The sequence below is a fragment of the Larus michahellis genome, chromosome 13 (assembly GCF_964199755.1).
Source record: "Larus michahellis chromosome 13, bLarMic1.1, whole genome shotgun sequence".
NCBI lineage: Eukaryota > Metazoa > Chordata > Aves > Charadriiformes > Laridae > Larus > Larus michahellis.
Window position 1 is genome coordinate 5,239,406 of NC_133908.1, and position 26,803 is coordinate 5,266,208.

Below are 26,803 nucleotides of genomic sequence, written 5' to 3' on the forward strand. Positions count from 1 at the left end.
TTGGACATAGTAAATAATCTTTATTAAATTTCCCATTAAAATAAAATAGAAATCAGACTTCTTGTGATTACTAATTGGCGTATTTCTTCAAACTGATTTGTTAATGTAACATCGTTCGTAAGCCTGCTATTAAGCTGACCAGTTTAGCATTGTAAAGCTGCTTATGTCTTGTCAGTGAAGCACTGAATTTGAGGGGTCTCAACCATCATATTAATTACACCTAAGGAAAACCAAGCAATTCTGCAGGAAAAAAAAATACAAAAGCTGATACTGCAAACATAAGAAAACCAAGCACGTATCACTCGGTGTCTTCAAACTTCAAAAGTTTCCCCTATCACCATTACTAAGATCAGGTTAGTCAGGGTGATTTGAGAATCAAGTCATGGCCCAGCAAATTGTTGCAATTAAAGAAATCAACATATACTTAGCACTGTTAATAGCTGAAAACGAGTATAGCAAAACCAAGTCCTTTTCTTTCAAATATTCATCCTCAAGGCAAAATCCGTAAGTACAATTCAGTTACAGGAGAATGCTGCTGTCTGGATTATGGCACTCTACAATTTAGCTCTCGCTCTACTACTAGAGTTATAATCTATCTGGTTAAAGCTTTGCAGCTTCCACCCTTGACCTCTGCTATTCTTATTACCTCTCAACTGCATATTGCAGCACTTGTAATAACCTGAGAAACACGATACTGCAATTCTTAGTGCCAGGGTATAAAACAGGGGTGCTGGTTAATTCACAGCAAAAGTCTCCTTCCTGCTTCCCAAACGTTCAGTCTGACTGCTCGAAATTTATAACGTTTAAGAAACACTGAAAAGCATCTGAAATACTTAATGAAATACTTGAGGAATCTGAAATACATAATGAAGCGGTGAACCATTCACTAGCACAGTCTGGCAGGTTACAGTGAACATGAAGTTGACAGTGCAGAAGTCTACTTCTTGTTTTGTTAATTGTCCAGGCTCCAACAGTTTAAAATGGACAATTCTAATAGACCAACGGAAAAAGCCCTTCAGGATAAAGTGACAGAGAATATTTACCTCCTCCTCAGTATTTGAAAGGTTTCCATATTCAGCTAAGGATTCTCCACATGGCATCCAGTTGTAGCATTCAGTGAGGTCCTAACATACAAACAGATGTTCATTTCTGGTTTTATGGACTTCAAAGTTGACTGGTTTCAAGACAGCCTGTTTTAAAAGCCTCTGCAGCTGAAGGTCTTCAAGGCAAGCAGAAGCAACAGGACTTCTGAGTGCATAAGGAATCCTTGAAACCACACAATATAGACAGATAATTTGTTGCTATGTTTTCTTCTCTTTACAGTTTCCCTTGACAAATATTGCTGTACTTTGTCTAAACTCAATGGCCTGTGTCCTCATCCCCCCTCAAGTGTACGACAGGTGTGTATATACTTAGAGAACATAGACTGGACAATCTTTTAGACAAGAATGGTAATATTTTCCATCTCAGTTTAGATAAAAGAAATCAGCACGCCAAAGGAAGACAGAAATAAGTAACACAGTATGACAGAGTCTCCTCTGTCACATACTGCAGGAGGCTCACAATTTGTTGTCTCTGTTTGCGAAATCCTTGAATTATAAGGATGTATCATGCAAAAACTCTATGTCATGGTTGGGATATTGTCATTATAATTGACAATTACTGTTATCAGCCAGAACGTCTGGGGAGGGGGGGTGATGTTAGAAAAATTGTAATAAAAAATAAAATGCATGGAAATTGTACCAAAACATCAATAGGAAAATGCCAAAAGAAGCTCACAATACTCTTTCCTAAGAGTATGACCAAAAAAAAAAAAAAAGTCTTTAGAAACTAAACATGTCTTTTTGTGCTAATGTTCACATGAAAATTTCTTACATTAAATATTTTTACACGGACTCCAAATTGTCACTTCTTTTTAGCCACACAAAGAGAGTCTTCTGTATCCATCGAAGCTTTTTTAACTCTCTGCAGCGAGGAGACCTGGTACTCTGGGTGCAGATGCCATCTGAAACAGAAGCGAACAGTTAACAAGAGTCCTGGTTGAAAGAGTCAGCCAGCCCAGCAGCCCGACCCCAGCGTGCTGTGCCTGGAGGGAGCAGGGGGTACAATCTGCAAAGGAGCTCTGTCCTTCAGCTGCTGACTTAGCACGTTGTCGTCAGCATGAGCCTGGAGAGCATGGCTAATGGTGCCCACAAAGGGAAAACAGGGGCCAAGGTCACTCTGCAGCGTTGTCTTGGGACACTGCTCAGTTTGGGGACAGTCCTACTAGGCTCCTCCTAGTTTAGGCTTGATGGGAGCATATAAAGAGACACAAGTAGCTGCCCCTAGGAAACCTCCATTGGGACAATAGTTTTAAATCCTCCTGTCGATCACAGAAGGAATCATTTGCATGAGATGCTTGTGCATCAAGTCCACATCAAGTTATTCCCTAATTTAGCCACTTAAAGTAGATAGAGCAGTGAAATATAAACATATGAATGAATATAAGTGAGTCCAGCTGAGCTAGCAAGCATGGTTTAGGAAGTCACCCAACAGGTGGAAACAGAACCTTAGAGCTGGGCTGGTATCAAGAGGGGCTGGAGGTAGATGATAAATGGTAACCTCAAGCCTGCTCAGAGCACTTGTCAGAAGCAGAAGGACGATTGATGATAGGGCAGGGACTTTCAGCATGAACCAACACCCAGGGCTATTCTTTATCACATGCTTGAATCACAAGCTGAGTGGGGCAAGCCCTGTAATCCCCCAAATTATGTGGGTACACCGCTCCTGCTCATCAATTAAGCAATAAACATAGCAAGTTATAATGGATTTGCATATCAAGATAGCCAGCAAGCCAGAGCCAGAAGTGAAAGAATCATTTAACACTTGATGCTCTGCCACAGAAGTCAGATGGAGCTCCAGAATATCCTATGAGTCTTGGGAACATCCATACAAAGCCATAAGTCACACTTCTCTGCTGGGGGGTTGCACAAAGGCTAGTGAAGCTGCCCATGGGGCCTTCTCTCAGCCCAAAGCCCTTGGCAGGTGCTGAGACTGGCTGACCCTCACGACTGCCAGCGCTCTGAGCAGGCTCTGCGATCTTCCAACAGCAGCACCTTCTCGTGAACTGGGCACAGCCAAACACCTCTCTTCCTTTTGGGTCCTCCACCTCCTTCCTTCTCTAAAACTATTGGGGCTGCATTTCTCCATCCTCATTTTCCTACTGTTCTTTCAATAGCTTACTTTTCCATGCTGCAGACCTTCTATCTTTTCATTTTACCCTCCTTCTCTCTTCTGCTTCCCTCCCTTTCCCCCTCCCCCTGCTTTCTCTCCCTCTGCACTTTGTGAACTGCTGCTGCAGTGCTGAAGTCCAAAGTTCAGTAACTTGCTAAGCACACAGATAAATATGAACCTTGGAGAATTTACATTGCTCCAATGTAAACAGATAGCCAAGGGTCCCTTTATCAGCACTGGCTCAGGACAGTCGTGGGGGGTCTGAAGTGGCTCAATTTTGTATTTTGTTTTTTTGGGGGGGGTGTAAAGGCGGGAGGCTGTGCTGTGCCCACTCTCCTGACAGTCGAGCGTGTTACCTCAGGAACATGGTGTAGGGAAGCTGGAAGCAGGATAACCCGAATTTCAAATCCAAGAGACACCAGCCTGAAGACCATGGTCTCGAAGCTGAGTCATCTTCAAGTGGAGCTGCTGGGAGCGCTGCTGGAGTCGGGGCTAACCAAGGAGACCCTGATCAAGGCGCTGAGCGAAGTGGAACCCTACATGCTCCAGAGTGAAAGTCAGCGCGCTATCAACGCCCTCCAGACAGAGAAAGGGGAACCCTGTGCCGACATCCCCAACCTCCCCAACGGAATGGGGGAGTCCAGGTTATCAGAAGATGAAACCTCTGATGATGGGGAGGAATTTACCCCTCCAATACTGAAGGAGCTGGAAAACTTGAGCCCTGAGGAGGCTGCTCACCAGAAGGCTGTGGTGGAAAGACTATTACAGTAAGGACAGATTTGCTGCTTTCTTATGCTCTTCCTCTAAATTTCTTTTCCTTTCCCCTTTCCGCTCAGTGTCCCGGGTATCTACGGTTGATCCAACTGCACAGAGACAGTCTTCATCCACGCAAGAACTAGCAGCCCCAAAACACTTCCCGAATTCTTTATAAATGTTCAGACTTTCCTTTCATCTCACATAAAACGCGTGAAGGGAGCCATGGAGCCTGATTACATATTTGAAGTGCTTATATTATCAGGCTTCAGAACAGTCCGAGGCCTGTATAACTTGCATCTCTCTGACTGAATGTTGGATTTAAATTTTTAATAGGATTCACAATTTCAGTCATCAGGGGAGGGGAAAAAAAATAAAGAGAAAAAAGCTGGTCACTCTTAACTGATACTATATTTGCCTGAGGATGTATGGTAAAGTGAAGTTGTAATGTTTCCCTACTATATTTAAGGACATTAATATTGTTAATTTTACTGGGGTTTGCTATAGATTATTGGTCAAAGACAAATCAAGAGAACTTGTTCTTGTAATTCTTATTGAGTGCAAGGTTCTCCCGACTTCGGTGGGGATTTTTCTTGTAGAAAGAACACACACCAAATACATGCAGAGGTTAAAACCTGGGCAGAATGCTCTATTCTACCATCCACTGCGTGTCACAACTACAAAGTACATATGCAGCAACAAGTACAGGTTTTAGGGCTGCACAAATTCATCTTTGCATACAAGTGCTTTTGAAATCAAAAGACAGGAAGAGTTCCCCAAACCAATAAGCCTCATTACAAACTCAGAGAAACATTCACCAGGATTCCCATTTGGGACTCTTGCTGGGATACAATTCTCATGAGCAACCTAAGAGGTTTATCCAAGCAAGGATCAGTTCCAACCCACCTATCTATCACAACAGAAGTAGAATCTTGCCTGTCTGTTTTGGGGGTATTTTGAAATGACAAGCTGATAGAAGGCAAAAAGATGCAGTAACATCCTGCACTTAAAGTCTTCACTAAAACTAAAATCCATCTAGAGAATTTCTCAGGCTTTCTGATCTCTCCCTTTCATGTGCAAAGGAAATTAACATAAAATGTAACAACAAGAAGCAAACATCAAATCCCAACACAAAAGGCCAGAGCTAGAAAAACAGCATGAGGAGAGTTAGTATTCACTGTAAATACTTAGGAGAAAAAAGCTCCCTGGCAGGTTGCGAGTTGATGACTCCGCAGTACCCACAAGAGGAAAATCCACTGGATCAGCTCTTACCTGGGTGGGGAAAACATTCCCAATAATTCAGTCTTCTTTCTGGCCCAGTACGTCTCATCTCTTCCCCACTTCCAGCTCCGTCACATCTTTTCACCTCCTCTGTTCCCTTTACCTCTTTCCCATTCTTTCTGCATATTTCCCTTCTCTCCTCACTTTCGTCTCCACTGCTGTCCCTCCCATTTTGTTGTCTTCTTGGTCAGTTCTCTCTCTCCCTTCCACTCTTTTTTCTTCGCTTCATCCTTGTCTCCTTCTCATCTTCCTGAGTCTGCGTACAGGTCTTGGGGTAGTTTGAGCCCAGTGGCACCGGGCGGGCCCTGGCTAGTTACTAATTATCCAATGGCTTTATTATTTCTCTTTTGTCTTATAAATTTATAGATGAAAAATCCCCGATAAGCTTTTTGATCATTAACTTCTGATGGTTTATCATATGTATCTCCACAAAGGAAGCCTTGAAGAAGAGCACCCGGCTTTGTCCCATTTTCTGTAATGAATGGGTGAAGCAGGACTGTAAGTGCCATCTGCTGTGATTTAGGAACAGGCACACGGATGGAGGGAATTCCTTCCTGACACCTTCACTTCAGCATGAATTCTGGTTTCTGATCCTCCCTGCCTTTCTAGGACCTTGCTGACAGTCTTTCCTGTGCTTACTACCAGGGTCAGCACAACAGCCTTCCCTCTCTTGCAAACCTGTGATGTTAATGCTTTCCAATGCGGTGTCTCACATCTCTCTCAAGACGGTCAGTTGAGCAGTATTCCCAGTTAACAAACGGGAACTGAGGCACAGAGAGAATCTATAACCTACCTAAAAACCCTAAGACGGTGCAGAGAAGACTGGGCAAGAATGTGGATCTCCTAAGCCTCACACTGGGTCTTAATTGCAAAGCTTTATTCTGAAACGAGTTTTCTTTCATCAGTCTCCGCTATCACAGGATAGAGAAATTCACTTCTGTTGAGGACAGTATGAGGGGACAAGAAGCCTCAGTTTCAGCAAAAGGTTAGGAGTATACCCAGGGAGGAACATAATAGATCAAAATTAGTCAAGGTAAAATGAAAATAATAGTAAGTCTGTATTGACATGCTTCAAATTTCTGGTCAAAGACGTAAAAAAAAAAAAAAAAAAAAAAAAAAAAAGCACCTGTATGTCTGAGAATCTATTCCAAGCACCTGAACCAGTATCAGGGTTTGATAATATGTAAGCAGTTGTTACCTACTAATAAACTTTTTTTGGTTTTTAAGAACAAACCTTTCTATTAATAGATGCCTAAATGTAACATCCTTAAAATACTATTGTAAATATTGTGAGACAGGGCAGAACAGTCTATAATAGAAATCACTCCCAGTAATAGATAAAAGGAAGATAGACAAGAATCTCCATGCCCAGGGATTCACAGTAAAATTTCAATGCTTGTAAAGCTATTGCAGCACCTACACCAGGATTTCAAATCCAGAAACCAGATGGAGACAGTTCTGCCTCTAGGCAGAAGCCTCCTTGGGCATTATTAACAATTCCTGGTCTAATACTGTAGACCACATTTTAGCAGCGAGATTGACTTGTGGGCAGCTATTAGTGATACAAGGAAGTCTTTGTGGTAACTGCAGCCAGTGCTTAGAAAGTAGAATCAGGGAAGTGTCCGTTGCTAGGCTTTCCAGGAGCTGGAAAGGGAAAAAACAACAGCACCAAGAGACCAAGTATGTTCTCACAGAACCGCTAAAGTTCAAACCCCAGTTTGGAAAGCAATAGTCAAAGCTGAGTAAAACAGGATGTAAGAAGAAACGCCCACAGGACCAGGTGCACCTGTGGGCATTGATTATTTTGTCCCTACAGAAAAAAAATGCTAAAGGCAGCTCAGATATAGGTTTCTTTAGTGAGGAATTAACATCCTTTCATTTTGTCCCGTACTCTGTTGTCTCACTGATCTTCCATAGATTTACAGTTTGAATAATACCATTCTTTCCAGATCACACCCCCACAGAAAACAAATTGCATCTATGATAAAGATTAAATAACTCAGTAGGGAGATGGAGCTGTGTGGAGTAATTCCCAGATACTCCCCAGAGTAGAAAGCAAGAGAGAGGCTACCTGGGGGAAGGGACAGATCATACTCGCACAGGTACAGCAAATGGAGAGAGGTATAGCAACAATTCACCTATTGGGCAAGGGGTGAAATTCCATTAGGAAAGAATGAAATTGAGATAAGCAACAGATTTCCCCTGGAGGCAGGGATAAAAGCATGTTTTCCATGAGGAAAAAAAGAAAACAAAGATATAATGATAAAGGTTTGGTCTTTTCCCCATGTAAGCAGTGTCTTAGAATGGCTCTGGCTGGGGAATCTGGAGATGAAGCTGCCACACCCCTTCCATTTCCACATATAAACCAAGATGAGGCAAACCAGGCCACGTTCAATAAAAAGGAACCCTGCCGGGATGGTCTTACCTTCCCTGCTCTCTGCCTAGCCCGGCTCCAGGCTGTGCACTGACATCAGTGAGGGTTGTGCAGCAGGCTCCAGAGGAAAGGGCCAGAGGATGGTCCTGTGCATTTCGGAACTCTGAACCTCTGTTTAAGCAAGGTCTGGTCCAAAGCAGCAATTCAGAACCCACCTCAGGGAAATGAAGGCTTCTCTTGCCTGAGAATCCGAGAAGAGGAAAGAAGGGCAGACAGAGAGAATGAGGAAGAAGGGGGGAAAGAAAGGAACAAAGGAAAAAGAAAGAGAAAAGTCAGGAAGAGTGAAGGAGGGAGAAGGTCCCCTGAATGTTACATCTCCAGCTCTCTGGAATGGGTTTTCTTTAATGCTAACAACTTGATATTTACTTTCCATTTAAATTTGAGATGTTGCTATAAATTATCAACCAGCCTCTTGTTCCCTTTGAGTTTATAACTAACTACCTGGGTTACTTATTGTTCAGGTAACAAAAGGGAGGTGAAAACGCCCTTAAAAAGTGACCTCAGAACTAAGAAAATGGGAAGCTGGTATGGAGAGAGGACCCAGGCCCCTGTGGCTAAGATGGGCCAGAGACAGGGGCTATGCTCAGGTGACAAGAAGCAACTGACAGCAGGAGAGCAAGACTTAGAAGAAGTAAAAACTAACTGTGTGAGAAGAATTTCGTGATGGAGGTTAGACTTCGAAGAATAAGAGAGGAATGGGGAGGCAACTTGCATCTGGGGAGAAAGGGAAGCTAAAAAGCAAAAAACAGGCTTGGAGATAGAAAAGGAGAGCTCAAGGAGCAAGGCAGACCCATTTCTGCAGTTCTGACGCACTGAAGCAATTGACATTTTAGTGCAACTACAAACAGGAAAACTATGTTTAGGGTGAAATCCTACCCTCTGACTGTCAGTAACAATCTTACCACCAGTGGAAGAGCGAAGGTTTCAATTTATGATGTTTTAGTCAATGGTGAAGGCTCATGCAGGTGGGACTGTGTATTTGGGCAATGGTTCATGCGGGGGTTCAGCTGACCAATTGCCATCACTTGTTCTGTGATGGAGCCTTGGGCCTAAAGGAATAGCTGCATTGATGTTACAGCCTGTGCTTGACCATGTACAGAGCAGCTAGGCTTTCATACGACTGTCCTATGGAATCATACTGTACTAAGATTCCCCTGCACTGTTTTGCCTCACAAAGCTCCCTGCTTTGTCTCAAAAGACAACAGGAAAAACCACAGGGCTTCAGCCACTGCGAGAAGAGACTCACAGATACTTCCCGCTTTATTCCTATCACAAAGAAGTGAGGGTCTCAACAGGGGAGGCCAAAGTGACTCATGATTGGGGTGCAGGAAGGAAATCAACACGTAACAGAGGTTTCCATCAGTGGTAACCCAGTCCTTCCTCTTCCCATCTGAGCCAGAACGCAAATCTAAGAGACCAGAGGTTCCACGTTGGAGCCTTTTCTCCTTTATATAGGGACTTGTGTAACAAATTCAGGGTGCAGGTGCTGGCTAGACTATCACAAATACAAAGGGAGCAGACTGGTCCTTGGTTTGGAGAGCAGAAAAAAAAGAGGAAAAAAAAAAACCACACTAAGGAAAGAAACGCTTTTGTAAGTTCAGCCCAATTTAAGGCATTTGAAAGACAAAGATGGTTAAGGGAAGAAGCTAGAAAATACAAGCCTCTACTGCAAGTGACCCATCATAAAAGAGAAACAAATGTTCCTATTTTAAGAAAGCAGGTCCTTCAGAAAGCTGTAACTGACACTGCTTCTGTCACACTTTAACTGCAGTGGAGCTTGCTCCTTGGACTATCCAGCCACCAGGCGAGAGGCTGCTGGGGAACAGAGATAAGGGTGTTTGTACTGAGAGAACAGGTGTGGACTTTGTCCTCCTTATCACTCTGCAGCCTCTGTCAACCTCCTGAGTCAACAAAGCAATGAACAGTACAGTCGTTGCCTGTTGCTCAGACCTGTGTTCTTGTGACGGTTTCCGCATAATACTGGGTACCTTCCCCCCCCCACCGCACTGCTCCTTTGATGCTGGTGTTGGATGTGACACCAGTGTATTTCTACAGCATGCAAACCATTTCCACGAGACATTTCACAGAGAAAAACACAGAAGGATGCTCTTTGTTAAAACTGAACTTAAGGTTTTTCTGTAGAGAGGCTCCTGCACTGTCTGAATCCAGACTGCCTGGTTTCACATCTTTATTTCTGCTGTGATTTTCAGCTCTGGTGAAGTCAATACACACAAAAAAGTCAAAGTCATGGTTTTTCTATTTTCCTTAGGAGCCTTCATGGATATTCTAATAGGAGATACTAAAAATCAGAGATTTACATTCATTATGAAATCCTGAATCAGATTAGCTTCTCAAGTTTTCTGAGTAGGTCTCAAATAGGTCTATTCGCTCAGCTGTTACCCCAAAGGAGGGTGGCGATGGGAGGAATTAGTGGTTTGCCTGTTCTTTATTGCATTTAGACGCTGGACCTAGATGTGAATCAATGTGTTTGAATAACACTAGCAAATGTGCAAGAACATAATCCTGGGTGGCTGGGTGTATACGTATGCGTATGTCACTGTCATGTGACAGGATAATGAAAACTTGTTTTCATTTCTTGAATTATTGCAAGGCAACCCAACCTGGACCAGAATCAGGGCATGAGCTGTGTTCAGCCTAATATCACAATGAACCTATCTTGGAAAATTAAGTACATCTATCCCAAACATCTATGCCTTAAAGAAAGGGGGATAGAGAAGAACAGGTATGTAGGGAACGGGAAGAGAAATGTCAATTCTGAAAAACAGATCTGTAGTCATAAAACATCCAACTGAATACGGAAACGCAACATCACTTCCCTCCTCATACCATTTCTGACTAGCAGTAAAAATGCTTTACATTCACATTACTCTCCAGCAGAAAGGTCCATTCCTTGCTCACATCACTGGTCAGCACTTTCTATCATTTACAGATGACAATTGCTTAGACTGAACAGGCCAAAACCTTGTATCCAAATGAGCACAGACAGCCAAGACTATGGCTACGTATTGGGAAATTTCCTCAATAACCAGAGTCCCCTTTTACAGGGAGATCAAAGTGCCTTTTGCACTTCATTTCCAATACCGTGCAGTTTTTACCCTGAATGCAGAGTCAAAACCGAACAAGGCACCACACTGAGGAGCAGCTTTCTCTTATGCACTCAGTTAACACTCTGGCCTCACCAAATACAATGGTGATGACTGGCACACAAGGTGCACCTCAGGAGGTCCTAGTGCACTTCCTTGGAATCCACATCTGCTGAGTGCAGGTGACAGATCTCTCTCTCCTGAGAAGTGTTTTCTCTTCCTTATAGAGAGGATCCCTGGCGAGTAGCAAAGATGGTGAAATCCTACCTCCAGCAGCACAACATCCCTCAGCGTGAGGTGGTGGACACTACTGGTCTGAACCAATCTCACCTCTCACAACACCTCAACAAGGGCACTCCCATGAAAACCCAAAAAAGGGCAGCCCTCTACACCTGGTATGTCCGCAAGCAGCGAGAGGTGGCCCAGCGTAAGTATGGCAACAACTGTTCTCCTATCTCAATTTCATAAAGGCCTCTGCTCTCCCTTACTAATCCTTACTCCCTGTTTTACCAAGGAAAAATGGAAGGAAAAGCCACTTTTAGCAGGAAGCTTAGAGAAGTCTAGGTGGTGAGGTGAACCAAACACTACAAGGAAAAACACTTCCTCGTGAGGTAGCCTGCAGTCACCCACCCTGCCCTCCATTTGGCTAGAGAGAAGCAAACTAACACTCCCCATCTGCAATTAAGAGTTCTACACCCATCCTCAGACTAAAGCAGTCTGCCCAAGAACTATGCGTTTGCAATTTCAGCTAAAGCAACAGTTCCTGTAGCTGCCCAAAGCAGCAGGCTGCTGTCCTTACTGCAAAAAACCACTGTGGCTATCACCTCATGTGAAAAACCATTGTGGGCCGTCACCTCACGCCCTCTGAGCCCCTTCATTGCAGGGACCCACTGGGAACCCTTCTGTGCAGCATGAACTTCTACATTCATGAGCCCGTCTAGAATCTGTCTCTTTCTTAATTTTGTATTGGTGGGTTGCAAGTAAAATTAGATATTTGGCCTTTGGATGGTTTTAGAAAGCAGGACTCCAGTCATGCTGACTCTAAACTCAGCTGCATTTGCTTTCACTACTCCAAGGTGGGAGCATAGATGCAATGCATGCAAGAGAAAGGACGGGTAACTATGGTCCTGATAGGAACATCTTCCCAGTTTTAGAAGATTATGGAACTTTATTTCCAACCCATTTATATTCAACCCTCCATCTTGTATGAGATATTCTCCAAGGGTAAGCTGCACTAGGCCTGCTAGGCACTCAATAAACAAAACTATTGGAAATGCTTCCAGAAAGCAAATTCCCTTGCCCCTTTGTGCCTGCAGAATTCACACATGCTGGCCAGGGTATCCTGACAGAGGAGCCCATGGGAGATGACCTGCCCACCAAGAAGGGAAGAAGAAACCGCTTTAAGTGGGGTCCTGCCTCACAACAGATCCTGTTCCAAGCCTATGAGAGACAGAAAAACCCCAGCAAAGAAGAGAGAGAGGCGCTGGTGGAAGAGTGCAACAGGTAAAGATAGCTATCTGGCTTTGAGGAAGACGGCTCACAGCAGGGCCTCTCTGTGTTCTTGGTGTTTGCTAGTGCCTATGAGAGGCAGGCTAACGGTACAGCAGTGGATATCACCGCTGACACCAGCCACGTCTGAATGAAATGCCACAACTGAGCATTCACTGTCCACAAAGGATCAGTAATGCCTCACATCTTGCTGTACCTGGCAGATCCTTCCACACAGTGTGCCAGACCACAGCCACTTTGGGGCTGCGCACTTACTTTGTCTCTCTGACTAAGCCCGGCTCAGCAAGGCTCTTCTTGTGCTTTCCCCCAACAGAGCAGAGTGTATTCAGAGAGGTGTTTCCCCATCTCAGGCCCAGGGACTGGGCTCAAACCTGGTGACAGAGGTCAGAGTTTACAACTGGTTTGCCAATCGCAGGAAGGAGGAGGCTTTCCGGCACAAGCTGGCCATGGACACCTTCAGTGGACCACAGCCTACCCCTGCTCCTCCTCTAACTCCTCACAACTCTTCCTCCCTCCAGCCACCATCTGCTCTCTCACCCAACAAAGTTCACGGTAAGAAACAACTAGATGGAGATCCGAAAGAGACACCAGTGAACCTACCCAAACTCAGTCACCAAAACTATCTCGCAAGTCCAGACCTTTAGGAGGTGAATCTAGAGACAGAAAAAGCAGACTTGGTACAAGAGAAGGGCACCGGTGACAAAGAGACCATGTCTCAGAGTGAGGAGAGGGGCTGGAACAGCAAGGGTGACAAAATTCAGTAACAGAACTTTCAGCCAAATCTCCTCACTTACTCTTTGACATCCCGCACTCCCTCACGGCTGGCAGGCAGTAATCCCCTTTCACGGAGTCATCCACTGGCTGCCATCCTTTCACTCACGTGTGTCCTGTTTCCAATAAATATCAGGACCATCAGACTCTGTGACTGACTTTTCAGGCATCAGGAAAGGTTATCCAAAAAGAGCAGAGCTTTTTCACCTTCATAGGCCAGAGCTGGTAATTGCTGTCATTCTGGGAAGAGATGATCTCACTGAGACTCTCTCCTCTCTACACCCACATCCAGAGGGGTGGTTTCTAGTGAATCCTGCTTGCTCCATGCAGCACACACAGCCATACCTCAGTCAGTGTTTGAGGAAGCAGCTGTGCCAAGTTACAGAGGAAAGACAGGGCAGGGTGGCAAGAATGCCTGTTCTCCCAGTTCCCCTACTACCCACCTTGTCCCTGCCTTAAATATCTAAACGCAAGCGCCTGCGAAGGAAACTGAATTTAGCACTTGACAAAGTTTTCTCAGTTTCTCATTTTTGACAACGTGTTTCCCCCCTGTGGTGATGCAGGAGTGAGGTACAACCAGCAGCCAGCCAGCGAGGCAGAGTCCTCCAGCAGCAACCACCATGGGAACAGCTCCATGGTGACCACCCAAACCATCCTGCATCAGGTTTCTCCCCCTGGACTGGAGCCCAGCCAGAACCTACTGAGCACAGACACTAAGCTGGTAAGTGATGTATACTTAAGTTCTGATGACTGGAGGAAATCAGGTCCTCTGCCTGTGGTCACAATATGGACTATTCAGAAGGAGATTTTCCTAGAATACTCTCTAAACCACCTTCTTATAGAGATATTACATAGCCCCTTTGCACTGACCATGTAACGTGAGCCCTCTGAGATACATGTGCCCTCTAGACTACTGGTGAGGGCAGGTATTAGAGCACGAAAGCAAGCAGTGTAGGCATTTGCTTACGACAAGTCAAAACAATCTATTCTGAAAAAACAGAGTGCAAGGTATGACATGATTTCCTTCTTCCCAGGAAACCCCATTCTCTCTTCCTTTCCCCAGTGAGATTCTCGTCATCTCGTCTCCAACTCTCATTTGAACTCTGCACATCTCAAGATAGCTGATCAGACACCAATGGGATTAACAGAACACAGACCCGTACTTACACCTATCTTAGCTGTAAAAATAAAGCCCAAGAGCCTGTATGCAGCACGTACCATTGAGACATTCACTGGATATCTAGATTGTAGCAATCTGCCTTCTCAAAGTAAATTTCCTTTTGAGATTTGACTACACCTTTTCCCAGACAATTAGTAACGAAGCACTAGAACTACATGACTGATCATTTCCAGTTTGCACATGTTCCCTTGCTTACAGGGAAACAGTTGGAAGAAGTTTGCATTAGCACATAGTGGCCTGGGGCAAAATTACGTTCACTATAAATTAGTTCAGTTTAGATCTCGTCGGTCAGTCACTCACTTTGCTGGCTTTCTGGTCTCTGCCTGAAGAAAAAGTCTTTCATGAGATGCTGAAAATCTTCTACAGCTGTCTTCTAAATTGATAAAGGTGATCTGTCCTGCCGTTTAAGCTGTTGGTCGTTACTCTTACTAGAGATTCCTTACAGCTTTTCGTCTAAGGGGAGAAAAAAAAGAGTATAATAAAAGGTATTGAACTTTCTCTGTCAGTCAAATTATTAGAATGCTATTTTGCTGTTCCACAGTACTTCAACTACAGGTCTCCAAAGGGCCTTGCAAACTCAAAACCCCATTAGAGCATAGACACAGGTTACATGGTTCGTTTCAGAGGCTGAGAAAACAGTCAAGTTATTAAATTTCTCAATGACTCAAGGACTGAATCAGTGAGACACTCAAGCACAAAACAGTCCTGTCTACCAGGTACATTTCCCCTCTAACAGCAGGCAACTGCCAGGTAATGCAGCCTGTATAAGAAAAAGGTCTAAGGAAACTTTTCAGCAACTCCTTTAAAATCTCAATCCGAAAACTCACTGGCCAATAAAAGACACTTCCTCAGAGAAAGGGAAGCTTCTCTTCCCTTCAGAGTGACCTTTAATGGTCCCTTTCCAACCCAACACATTCTATGATTCTATGATGATTCCATGAAGTTACAGTAATTTCTCGGAGGAAAAGGTGAACAAGAAAAGAGGAACTCCTGAATTCTGTGGTGAACTCTGCAGCTAAAGTTACCGTGTAAAATTACCTGAGCATCATCATCTACCCTCAGCTGTAAAACAGAAGATAAACTTTCCCTACAGAGAATGCAGTGGGACTAATCTCGTTCTTGTTTGTAAAGCCCTTATGATTTCTTAAACATGAAAGAACTAAAACAGCAAGGATTTACTCTAAGTATTTCAACAGCAGACCTTTGCTAGTTAATTGATAAGCATGGGGAAACTCCAGACAAGCAAGTAAAGTCCTTCTAGTGAGCAGGCAGTCAGAACAGGTCAGAAGAGGGAGAAGGACATTTATTACAGCTTTGGGACTCGCCACACTCAATTTCCTGCAGATGGCATTTTCACAATCCTCTTTTCACACAGGTCTCAGGTCCTGGAGGAACTCTCCCTCCTGTCAGCACCCTGACTGCCCTGCACAGCCTAGAGCAAAATCCACATGCACTGAGCCAGCAAACTCAGAACCTTATCATGGCATCACTGCCGGGTGTAATGGCAATTGGAGCTGGCGAGACCTCATCCCTAGGACCAGCATTCACCAACACAGGTGCCTCCACCCTGGTGATAGGTGAGTAGCGTTCTGTAATGACTCTGCTTATCAGGATTCAGATAAAGAGCTATCTGTGTTAGAATTACCTGCCTCATTTTCAGAGACAAAAAGTACTAAGTTGTCAGTGATACGAACCCAGGGAAATTATCGCAAGCACTAAGGAACTTCAGCAGCACTACTTACAAGTAACAGTGGAATTGAGGGACAATGTTCCTTACTCATTTTAGAATTAAGTTGCACACAAATCCACATCTTAAGAGAAAGGGACTTTTGCAATCTATTCCTATGCCAATGTTTTGTTTTGCTGCTCTACATCTTCCTAAATATAAATGTAATGCTTCCTTAAAAGTATGAAAACTGAAGCATATTCATAGTGCTTGAAAGCCAAAACATCCTGTTCTACTTCCTGCAAAGAGCAGCATATGCCTTGGGAACCTACAGCAGTAATTACTATTTTTTAAAATATTTTTCACTTCTGGACTTGTATGAGATTTCTTTTCACTACAAGACTAGTCTACTGCCAAACTGCATCTCATTAGATAAGAAAATAAAATGTATACACTACTCTTACACTTTCTTCCCAGGAAGAAAGAGGCCTTATTTTGTTCCATGGTGACAGCTGTGAATTAATTTCCACTTCCTCATTTATACCCAAGATTATGATATGGTTCTAATTTTGTGCAAACAAAGAAACAAAAAAATTGGAGATTTCCACACAGTGGAAGTCTCTCAGTGCTGGAGAGACTTCCTGATTTACAAGAATCGGTCTGGACAGTCGTGGGAAATGGGTACTACTGTGTGAAACCTTCTATCTCTTTCTCACTGGTTCAAATTCCGTAACTTGGCAGCCCAAGTGAAATGAGCTTAACCTTCGTTCCATGTGGCCGGACAGCTACAGCATAGTTCCCTCTGCTGCCAACAGCTTCATAAAAGAAGAATAAAATAAAGTGGACAGGAGATGATGCTCTGAGTTTATTTCTAAGGAAGGCCTCCCCAGTGGAAGTCACTAAATGGGAAAGTGACCTATACTGGTACACAAGGATGTACACAGGAACAAACACTGGAAGTCAGAGGAGGTTTTATGGTACCTGTCTGCATTGCACGTTTTGCACACCACCACTTCATTTTCACAGGCATGAATTCTATTCATAATCACAGGTAACAAACAGAACACCTGAAAAGCAGGATCCGAAATCACCCTGCGACGACAGGCCTGCCACGATGACTACTTCAGACGCCCCTATTGCAGAGCAGCCACGTTCCTCCCATAGTACATGACACTACTGTCATCAGTCCTTGTTTTTCAGGCCTGGCCTCAACCCAGCCCCAGAGCGTGCCTGTAATAAACAGCATGGGGAGCAGCCTCACTACCCTGCAGCCCGTCCAGTTCTCCCAGCAACTGCACCCATCCTACCAGCAGCCCCTCATGCAGCAGGTCCAGAGCCACATCAACCAGAGCCCCTTCATGGCTACCATGGCCCAGATACAGAACCCTCACGGTAAGAACGTGAATTCATTTGCTCAAGCAAACAAAAAAAAAAAAAAGGCTCTGTTCTGGAGCATTTTGTGGGTCCTTGGGCTTGCAGCACTCTATTTTCCTCTTCTATTATTGTTGCTTTAATTATGAAATTACTTTCTTCTTGCATTCATCTCCCTGTCCCTCCACTCCCACTGTTTCAGAGACAGACAGCAGGTCCACGTGCATGAGGAGAACAACTCAGCCAAAGTAGCCTCATGCAAAGCTCCAGCATCCACATGATGTTGTTTTCTTTCATGCACAGCTCTCTACGGCCCCAAGTCTGAAGTGGCCCAATACACACATACAGGCCTCTTACCACAAACCATGGTGATAACAGATACAGCCAATCTCAGCGCCCTGACTAACCTGACACCAACTAAACAGGTAACAGCCTTTAGCACATGCCTTTGTTCCCCAACCTTAGAACCGCACCAGTCTGCAGGTACCTCCTTGCCTGTCAAAGAGTTTTTGGGTGTGTGGTTTATGCCATCCGAGCAGGATGATCTTTCTTATCTCCTCGCCTTGCTGGTACTAGCTGCAATACTGGAGGCATTAGAGCAAGCTCTTCACTGCGTCATCAAGGAGGATTTAATCTCCTTGGAAACAGCACCCGCTCACTCTTCTCTCATGCCTGTTAGAAGGGATGTGGAAACCAGGCACTGTTAACTTTCTTTTCTCTAGGCATTCACATCTGAGTCGGAGACTCACACAGAGTCTGGGATGCATACGCCAGTGTCGCAGGCACCAACGATACATTTACAGAACCAAGACACAACCATCCAGCACCTTCAGCCAGGCCCTCGCCTCACCTCCAGCCCTGCCGGTAAGAGCAGCAGCCACCGTTATCTTAAATCACGTATTGCCATTTCTCTTGTCAACACTGTAAAACCCAGACAGAAAATGGTAACTGGGGCTCACCATTCTCTAAGAGGGTTCTACCAGTGTCTTAGGTGGACTGAAAAGCTGGTACAAGGGAAAGATTCAGAACAGTCTGTGCAGGCTGTGTAAGGCCAGACTGTGGAAATGGGACCCTTCTTCAGAATCTAGGGAGGAAAATAACCTTAAAAATATTGACAAAAATCAGTGTCCATGCATAGCCAATCCTGCAGGTAGTCTTCAAGGCTGAAAAGCCCAAGACACCCTTGTGAAGACTCCAGTTGGATCTTCCTGATCTTAAGAGAAGAACTAGGATATTAACAATCTAGAATCCTCAAATCTGAACTCCCTGCCACTGTCAATACCTTCAGGCCAGCTTTGTACTTGAGGTGGGTATATAATGGCACACAAACTAAAAAAAAGTAGTTATGCCCCCATGCTGGGAGGTGTTAGTCCTGCTGGAAATGTGAGTGTGTGCACACAAGATAAAGGACAGCAGTAAGAATTTGTACTTAACTTCTGTCTGTGTCTTTGACAGTGTCCTCCAGCAGCCTGGTGCTGTACCAAAGCTCTGACTCCACCAACAGCCACAGTCAGCTGCTGCCATCCACTCACAACGTCATCGAGACCTTCATCTCCACGCAGATGGCATCCTCCACTCAGTAACCAAGACAGCAGGCTCAAGGGTGACTGCCATGACCAGCCTGTCAGGTGCAACTCCAACTGTGTTTGCCATCACTGTCACCGCTGCCTTCCACGGGAAGGAACGGCTGCTGCGCTCAGCTGATCTACATCCCCTACTGCATCATACAAATCCCTTACTCAGCTGCCTCCATGAGAGAAGATGTCTCAGGCTCAAGAGAGAAGCCATGGAAAGATGAAGCCAGCACTGCTAAAATCCACTGCCCAAAAAAATCCAAGCAAACCCAAACACAAGCCAGCCTAGAACGACCAGATGTCCTTTTGTGTCCGCCCAAGAAGGAATCCCATCAAGAGATGGGATGCAAGATGGCAAAAATGCCAGGGCATGGATGGGACTTTCATTCTGCTCAGCCTTCATCAAACTGGACCTGTACAAACCTGTGAACACCAGACTAAGCTGTGCAGTAAAGAGCAAAGCTGAGCTGCCAAAGAAGGGACACCATCTTTAAAACACCCACCTCCTTTGCTGGAAAGAAGCACCAATGGGAACTATGAGAAACAATAGTATCTTGGAGGCAAGAGTGAGAGAACCTGGTTCCCCATTGCAAGGAAATTCACCAAGAAACAGATTCAGGAATGGCTTGGCACAAACCTGTCAGTATGGGATCACTGACTACAAGCTAGAAATCCTTTACTTAACTACAAAAATACCAAACATTCTCAGTTAAAAATGACCTGCTTTAAAATCATGCTATCCTAGTGGAAATGGCTTGGTTATTTTTGATATAGGTCTGCTTTGTTTTAAATGCAGAAATTAAAGTTTAACAGCAGCAAGGAGATTCCAGTTCCCTGCATTAACCACGTGGATTCTCATCTCATGTGTCGCGGAATGAGCTGGGGGATGGCATTCTCCACAAGTCCCCGACACTGCACAACACCTGGGGGGTTCCCATGCTCCACAAAGAACATCCTCCCATTTTTCTCTATAAAGACATCAGCTTGGATTCATTTTACAGAACACGCTTAATTCTTAGCTTCCCTGTAGGTTAGATTTCGTAGTTCTTGATATGCAAATAATTACCCTGGGGTCTAAGAGTCTTACTTGCACTAAGTGAAGGTTTTTAGCCCTAAGGATCTACTTATATAATTCCTCTTCTAATCATTCCTCTTTTCGCTATTTACTCTCAACCTTCACATCACTGATATGTCACTAGCCAAACATGAAAAAAGCCCTAATTAACATGTTTTTGTCACTGTGACCGAAACAGAGCTATTCTTTCAACTGTGAAATGGACAAAAATCCTCAAGACTAGGAAGTGCTCAAGACTCATCTTAAAAGGCTGAGATATCAGGGAGAATTTAAACAGAAAAAGCCCAACAGCAAACTCGTCAAATTATATGTGGAAATTTCAAAATTGCAGATGTCCATTACAGTTTGTATTGATATGATCTTCCTCTACCTACTATCCACCATCAGAGACTAATTTCAAGTAACTTGATTCTGTGAGGAATTTTATCCTATAATTGTTTCCCAATCTACCATGTGCATCACTTGCAAATACATACAACTTCCACTTAGCATAAAAACAATCATCATAAAACAAGTCAAAGGATAATTTTTAGACCACTATGCCTTTGAAACCCCAGGTGCTAGCTTCAATATAGTGAAGCTTTAACTGGCCTTACGTAAAACAAGTAATTTCTGCTGGCACATTCAGTTAGATTACAAGCCAATTTTCTACTTAGCTTTTCCATTTTTGGATGCCAACTGTATTTTCTTGATTAAAAAACAGCAGTAGGAAAGAAAACATCTCGGGTTTTCCCACGCTCAGAGAGCAACAGTTCATTATTTTGGTTTCTCTAATCTGGCTTTCTTGCCTCCTGAATAGGGCAGATGAGTTAGAGCTACTGAAACCCAACAATCTTAAAAACAGAAGAGTATTTATCCAGTAACAGGTCGTTTCCTGAAATACTGGAACTAAAGTATAAATGGACTAAGAGCCATACTGAAAACTACCAAAACCCACTGTATTTCAGAGAGATAAAAGTCATAATCAGCCAAAATAAGGTCTGAGACACAGGGACTCTCAAGTTAAGATTTCAGTCCTTCCCACAGCAATTTCACAGCATTGATCACCAAGCAACTAAAGAGCCGTCTTCAGCCACCCTTATCTCTGCTGGGGGAGCCATCGGAATACAGCAAGAAAGCCACTGTTGTTCAAAACCTCCCAAATTAAATAAGACTAATAGCGTAGTAGAATTTAATAACAAATGCCATAAAAAAAATACATGAAAAGACATTTCAAAGGACATAACTTGAACAGAACTACCTATTCATAACAACTCTGAAGCTCACTGCACACTGTTTAATGCAGGGGCCCTGGAGAGGTGCAGATTACAGAGGGATTAGTAACACGGCAGGTTTCAACAACAGATTGTTATGACGATCACAGGAAAAAAAATAAGAGGGCCCTGATATCTGACAGGATGCTTTTGATAAATGAGTCTCCCACAGGCTGGAGCTATTCTTAGTAGGCATCTAGGAGGCGGCAAACAGAAAAAGGAGTTGATCACCTGTTGCCATGTAAACCAAATTCAATTCATCATATACTTTCTCCAGGGCACAAGATTTGGTTTCATGATGTGAAGGAACAGACCAGGAGGGATGCAGCTATGATTATATCCCTCTGTCATGCAAATCTGCACACAGTTTTTAATCCTTTTACCCTAGGTCTGCATAAGGAGCAGCACAGATAACTGCTGTGCTAGGAGAACAATGTTCCCTTCCCCAAGGGATGCCAACAACATAGGGAGTCACTTAATTAGACTCTCAGGCCACTGAGCTTTTAGAACAGAAGCTTTGCCCATTAATTTTCCCTCATCTGCAGCAACTCTTTTTCTTAGTTTTTTTCCAGCATCCTTCATCCATCATAACCACCTGCCGTTCACAGAGCAAAATCTTCATTCTCTTTTTTTCTTCTTCTTTTTCTTCTTCATGACTCCTGGCAACGCTGAGTTCTCTGTATGATTGCTGTCCTGTCTTTCATGCTGTCCATTTACAGACACCAACCGTGGCAAATCTTTGCTGATCTGGTCACACTCTGCTGAGTATATTATTTTCCCTTGAATATTGTTCTCTCCCCCAATTTTCTTTTTCTTCTTTTTTTTCTGGCTGTGCTCTACGTAACCCTGACTCTGATCCCGGCTGGAATCCTGGGACAGCACAGGAAAACCACTTTGCTTCAGAATGTCTGCGGCTGACACAGCAGCCTCTTGGTACCTTTGCCACTCTTGGTCACTGTCCGTGTCACTGGAAAGGTAACAAAAGGGAAGGAAGTTATATTACGCTTTTGCCTTGAATTCACCCAAAGAGCAAAACAGCAGAGTAATCCAAGATGAGAACACCTGACCAACACCCAGTGGCTCCAAGACTCCAATACCTACAGGTAGTATTTAACCAGTTTGAAGGATGAGGTGATCTTTACACATACTAGGAGAGGAAAGAACACCTCCCACAAACATTTCTAGCTCCTCAGCACTAAAAAAAAAAAAAAGGAAAAGAGAGAAACAAACAAACAAAAAATATCTGCTTTAGTCAAATATAGGAGTCATAAATACACACTTCTCAAGCTCTTCAGCTTCCTATTCCCCTGCGAGTCTCAGCTGCCTCTAAAATGTGGGATGCAATAGTAGTTCATGAGCAAAGCAGCTGACAACACCCCACCTGGAGCTAGACGGCTGTCTCCTCTTTGCTGCAGGGCAAGGCTCCAATTTCCCACAGTCTCCCGGGACAGAGGAAGAGAAGAGGCGAAATCCTAAAATATGTATAAGGGAATTTTAGCCACGATATAAAATAGAGGTGAAAGCAATCAACAGTAATCTCCCTGGGAAGCCTCACTGCTGTTACTGTATCCCTATAGCGCCTGACAGGAATTATTGGGGACTGAGAGGAGTCAGGTCTCAGAGACCACAGCTTCAAAGTAACAGCCTTCATGGGCACTAACAGAAATTCTTCTACTGCAAATGCTTAGTCAGTTGGGTGTACAACCAGCAATAGACAGGATCCATCCCACTTGTCATCATTTAACTAACGTCGCATAACAGCCACAATGGCTGTGACTACAACTCACCATCATCTCCAGAGTCAGACCATTGCACAGAAGTTTGTGAAGGTCCTGATGAGTCCTTCAAGACAGTGATGAAACTAAACAGAAAAACCCAGTCAGATCTTAGACACATTTGTGCAAACTGCACCAAAGTTGGGTATTTCTAGGAAACAAGACTCTAAGATGTTACATAGCTTTTTTTTCCTTAGTGAAGCTATCTCACCTCCCTGCTTTCAGAGTAGACCATGCCTTCTCTCCTTAGCAATGCATGCCACAAGAATAACTTAGAAGCAGCGCTTCTAAAGCCAAGTCTAAACACCAGGAATTCTAGTTCTCCAGGGCCATATTTACACAATAAATAAAGATGGCAGCAGCCCAGTCAGAGGCATACTGCCAGCACAACTTTGAATCAGGCATTGGTTTAGGTTGTAAGAACAAATGAAAGATTCTCATGCTGGCCTTTAAATGATGAAAGCGCTAAGGCACACAAATTTTACTTTTTCCTCCCCACAACCCATTTACCAGAGAGGGAAATGGAGACAGGCAGTGCTGCGCAGGGAGCCTTTACCAGAGGGGCACAGCACATGGCCCACGTTAGTTCACATAACGTTGGAAGTTTGCATTAAATACAGGAATGAAGGAAGCAATAAGAGAAATGACTTCTCCAGGTTGCACTCAGATCTTGAATCTCTTGTTTTTACCACGCAAAAGCATCAACGTATTTGACACATAGAACAAACTTTTTTAGTATCGCTTGCCAATACCCGTCTAGCATTGCTCCTAGTTTCTTCGCAATGTGTGCTCTGAACTCTGGTGTCGTCTGTAGCTCGTTTCCATCCTCATCATGGCCATTCACCTCACGCCTGTTTAAAATAACAATGGTTACCTCTTTCAAGGCCAATAACATCTGGTGCTCTCGCCCAAACAGGAGATGTGGGACGGTAAAATCTCCTACCCTCTAGTACTCCATTTATACTTGATAGGAAAGACTGCTAACAAAGATGGAAAATAGCTCAGTAGTAACATTCAGTTCCCAAGAGAGAGCTAAACATTATTTAGCCATCTCCATCACATATAGTAATTGAGTGATTTTTCTCATCAAAATAGCCTACAAAAGCAAATAAATTACATCAGAACATCCCTTGTCTTGCATGTAGTTCCTGTGTACGTTGCCACAACTCATGCAAAACCTGTCCCAGGAGAAAGGATTTTATTAAGTTGCCTGGCTGACAGCAAATTATTTTTTGAAGATAAATATTTTTTTTATATGTAACTGTACTCATTCCTTCACGGGACACTTGCAGAGTTGGGAGATTTCTGACACCTAGAACTAATGCTGTAACTGACAGCAGTAGTAAGTTTTCAACTTCTATATTCCCCCGCTGCCAGAGGGATGAGAAACATACTGAAAAAAACTATTAGCTTTTTCACATTTAAGCATCATTTCAGATTACAGTTGGACTAATTCCTAAAACAGAACAGGCCCTTCCAGTAGGAAGGCATTAACCATAAGTAGCACAAATATAACATCCATTATTTTTTTTCTTCAGTGAAGCATAAGCCTGAAACCAGAAGCAAAAATACCTTAGGCTAGGCTGAGCGGGCTGTGACCGATCCTTTTTAAAGCCACCTGGCAAAGGAAGAAGGTAAAGGCAAGTTTAAAAGACCTGCGACCAGGACCTCTTTAATGACCTCTTAAACCTCTTCTAGAGCATAAAGAATCATGCCTGAAAGAATAATGATTATCCACGCCCACCTTCGGGGAGAAACAGTTTTTGGGGAAAAGGAAACTTCCCACTGGCCGGGCTGTAGCAGACAACCCGCCCGGGAAGGGCCTCCGGTCCCGGCGGGAGGCCGCGCATCGCCCCCGTCCCAGAGCCCCGCCTCGGCTCCCCTGGGCGCCGGCGGCCCCCGAAAAGGCAGAGCGTTCCCCCTCCTGACCACCGCTCCCCCGGGGCAGGAGGGGCTCGGCCCAGACCGGCGGGGAGGAGAGAGCAGAGCCCAGCTGACCGCCGACCCTTACCGCCGCGCAGCAGCGCCGCCGCCGCCTGCGCATCGCAATCCCAGGCGGCCTCCCGGAACCGCGCTGCCGCCTCGCCGCTGCTGTCCGAGTCCGTGTCCGTCTCAGGGCCCGAGTCGCCCCTGGGCGCCGCCATCTTGGAGGCACGACGGCCGCGGGGCACGCTGGGCGCTGTAGTCCTGGGGGCGCGCGCGAAGCACGCTGGGGGCTGTAGTCCTCCGGGGCGGCCTCCCACAAGATGGCGGCGGCGGGGCTCCCCCCATTCCTCATTTCTCCCTGAAAGAGGCCTCCCCCAGGTCTTCCCCACAACCAAGAACGGCTGGGAATGAGTGAACGGCGAGGAGCCGGGTGTCGTATGCAGAACTGTGAAAAAATTGAGTATTTATGCTGGCTCTTTGTATCAGCCTGCATATCGTAATTTCACTGCTTCAGAAATACTGACTGACAGCGCTCAAATGTTAAGTTTTTGGTGGAGAGTCAGCACAAAGCACAAAGATCTCCCGCCATGGAAGCGTGAGGGAGGATGGGATCCATCAGCGGTAAGAAGTTATCCCTCAAAAGCAGGCAAGAAAAGATACGAGAGACACAAGATTCATTAAGATATGTAAAACGGATCAGGCAAAAAGCATCTAATTCCCCCACCTCTGGCAGGGGAAATGTAATTATTCTTTGCCAATGGGAGTAAATCTGAATGTCCCACATATATTCTCCAACTGACCCACTGCTTTAAGTAAGTCTGTTCCCCTCCTATTAACCTTAGCTGTAAACAAGATTAACATTTTCATTTTCTTCTTGTACACTGCCCCTTCCATTCACCCAATCTTACTCACTGCCTGTCTCCGCATCTTTTCCATTTTCACTTGCTAGAAGTGGAACAGGGGTACTTAAAGTCACTATAGAAATGCATAGTAATATTGTTCCATTCTTCTGAGGCTTAAAACATAAATAAAATGTCAAAATTACCACTGGGCAGTGGAAATGTTCCCTGGCTATGTCATCTACAGCAGTAACCATATTTCATTTCAGATCGCTTCAGTTATCCTGACACCCAAACAATAACGACTGTTCTAAGCATTACCTATTCCCATAATAGCAAAAAGCAACCTTTTTTTTTAACTTTTACACTGAAATTCTTTTGACTCTAGGCATACATGGTGACTAGCCTAAGCTGGTCCAAGCTTCAGAAGCTCATCCTTGTTTTAATCAGCATCCGGAGGATATTAATTTATACCTTTGGGGCCTTGTTAACTTCTTATTAATCTGATACCGCACTGAGATGCCAATTTTTTGCTTGAATGCTGAAGCTGTGCCAAGCCGTGCTGCTTTACTGTCTGGTTGGAAGTAAGACAGCCTGCTTCATTAGAGAAACTTTCACAGACACCAAATACGCCATCAGCTTTATAACATGTGTCCTAATGCCACCAGCGCTATCATTTTCAGCCACCATTTTCACCTCAACTGCAAATTTTCCAGCGCGATACATCAACGCGTACGGCAATTCCAGCAGGGCTGCTGGACGACCGCTCTGACACGGGTTTTGCCAAGCCTAGGTGCTGCTGAACGCAGAATGAAGGCTCGGTGCGGCTGTGGTTTTGCACTGCTGAACGCTTCCCGGCTGCCACGTTCTCACCTTCGCACTAGAGCTGCGTAGTCCGAGGCCACCTCAGCCAGGAGACAGGCCCCAGACAATACCCCTGGTCTCGGGACGCCAACCTCCAGTTCCTGCCTTCACTGTGCCCTCCTAACCCTTGCCTTCAGTGGGAGACCTTGGTTTAGGTTTCACCCATTCTCCACTGTGTAAAACAAGTGCTTTTGTGCTGTGTTGTGCCTTGGTGT

At 44.5% G+C, this 26,803-nt stretch overlaps 2 protein-coding genes across 11 annotated transcripts; one reads left to right on the forward strand and one right to left on the reverse strand.

The window, feature by feature from the left end:
* On the reverse strand, positions 1 to 25,795 carry C13H12orf43 (chromosome 13 C12orf43 homolog). Of its 7 annotated transcripts, none has more exons than XR_012589747.1 (10): positions 24,971 to 25,795; positions 24,532 to 24,577; positions 23,712 to 23,810; positions 22,972 to 23,045; positions 22,566 to 22,656; positions 21,780 to 22,151; positions 14,546 to 14,698; positions 1,876 to 2,005; positions 1,044 to 1,124; positions 1 to 240 (listed from the first exon to the last, which is right to left on the reverse strand). XR_012589747.1 is itself a non-coding variant. In XM_074606097.1 (7 exons), the coding sequence occupies exons 1-6, from the start codon at positions 25,101 to 25,103 to the stop codon at positions 21,803 to 21,805; spliced, it is 792 nt and encodes a 263-aa protein (XP_074462198.1). In that variant the 5' UTR covers positions 25,104 to 25,795; the 3' UTR covers positions 1 to 2,005; positions 21,780 to 21,802. The 7 variants fall into 7 exon arrangements, 2 of the variants coding, with proteins under 2 accessions (XP_074462198.1, XP_074462197.1); XR_012589745.1 differs by adding an exon at positions 7,673 to 7,862 and having other exon boundaries at positions 1 to 1,124; positions 21,172 to 22,151; XR_012589746.1 differs by adding an exon at positions 7,673 to 7,862 and having other exon boundaries at positions 1 to 2,005.
* HNF1A (HNF1 homeobox A) lies at positions 3,381 to 18,875 on the forward strand. 4 transcript variants are annotated; one of them, XR_012589742.1, is made up of 11 exons: positions 3,381 to 3,980; positions 11,013 to 11,212; positions 12,102 to 12,288; positions 12,608 to 12,846; positions 13,629 to 13,786; positions 15,621 to 15,822; positions 17,112 to 17,303; positions 17,586 to 17,707; positions 18,005 to 18,146; positions 18,437 to 18,588; positions 18,738 to 18,875. XR_012589742.1 is itself a non-coding variant. In XM_074606094.1 (10 exons), the coding sequence occupies exons 1-10, from the start codon at positions 3,646 to 3,648 to the stop codon at positions 18,863 to 18,865; spliced, it is 1,905 nt and encodes a 634-aa protein (XP_074462195.1). In that variant the 5' UTR covers positions 3,381 to 3,645. The 4 variants fall into 4 exon arrangements, 3 of the variants coding, with proteins under 3 accessions (XP_074462195.1, XP_074462196.1, XP_074462193.1); XM_074606094.1 differs by lacking the exon at positions 18,437 to 18,588 and having other exon boundaries at positions 18,738 to 18,865; XM_074606095.1 differs by lacking the exon at positions 18,738 to 18,875 and having other exon boundaries at positions 18,421 to 18,469.
* Positions 25,796 to 26,803: the final 1,008 nt, after the last annotated feature.

Excerpts from the sequence above, each read along its gene's own strand:
- C13H12orf43 (XM_074606097.1), bottom strand. The coding sequence starts at position 25,103 with ATGGCGGCGCCCAGGGGCGACTCGGGCCCTGAGACGGACACGGACTCG. Across the intron at positions 24,578-24,970 it reads GGCGGCGCTGCTGCGCGGCG|GTGGCTTTAAAAAGGATCGG; the intron begins GTAAGGGTCGGC and ends TTCCTTTGCCAG. Across the intron at positions 23,811-24,531 it reads CCCGCTCAGCCTAGCCTAAG|GCGTGAGGTGAATGGCCATG; the intron begins GTATTTTTGCTT and ends TATTTTAAACAG.
- HNF1A (XM_074606092.1), top strand. The coding sequence starts at position 3,646 with ATGGTCTCGAAGCTGAGTCATCTTCAAGTGGAGCTGCTGGGAGCGCTG. Across the intron at positions 3,981-11,012 it reads GTGGTGGAAAGACTATTACA|AGAGGATCCCTGGCGAGTAG; the intron begins GTAAGGACAGAT and ends TCTTCCTTATAG. Across the intron at positions 11,213-12,101 it reads GCAGCGAGAGGTGGCCCAGC|AATTCACACATGCTGGCCAG; the intron begins GTAAGTATGGCA and ends TTGTGCCTGCAG.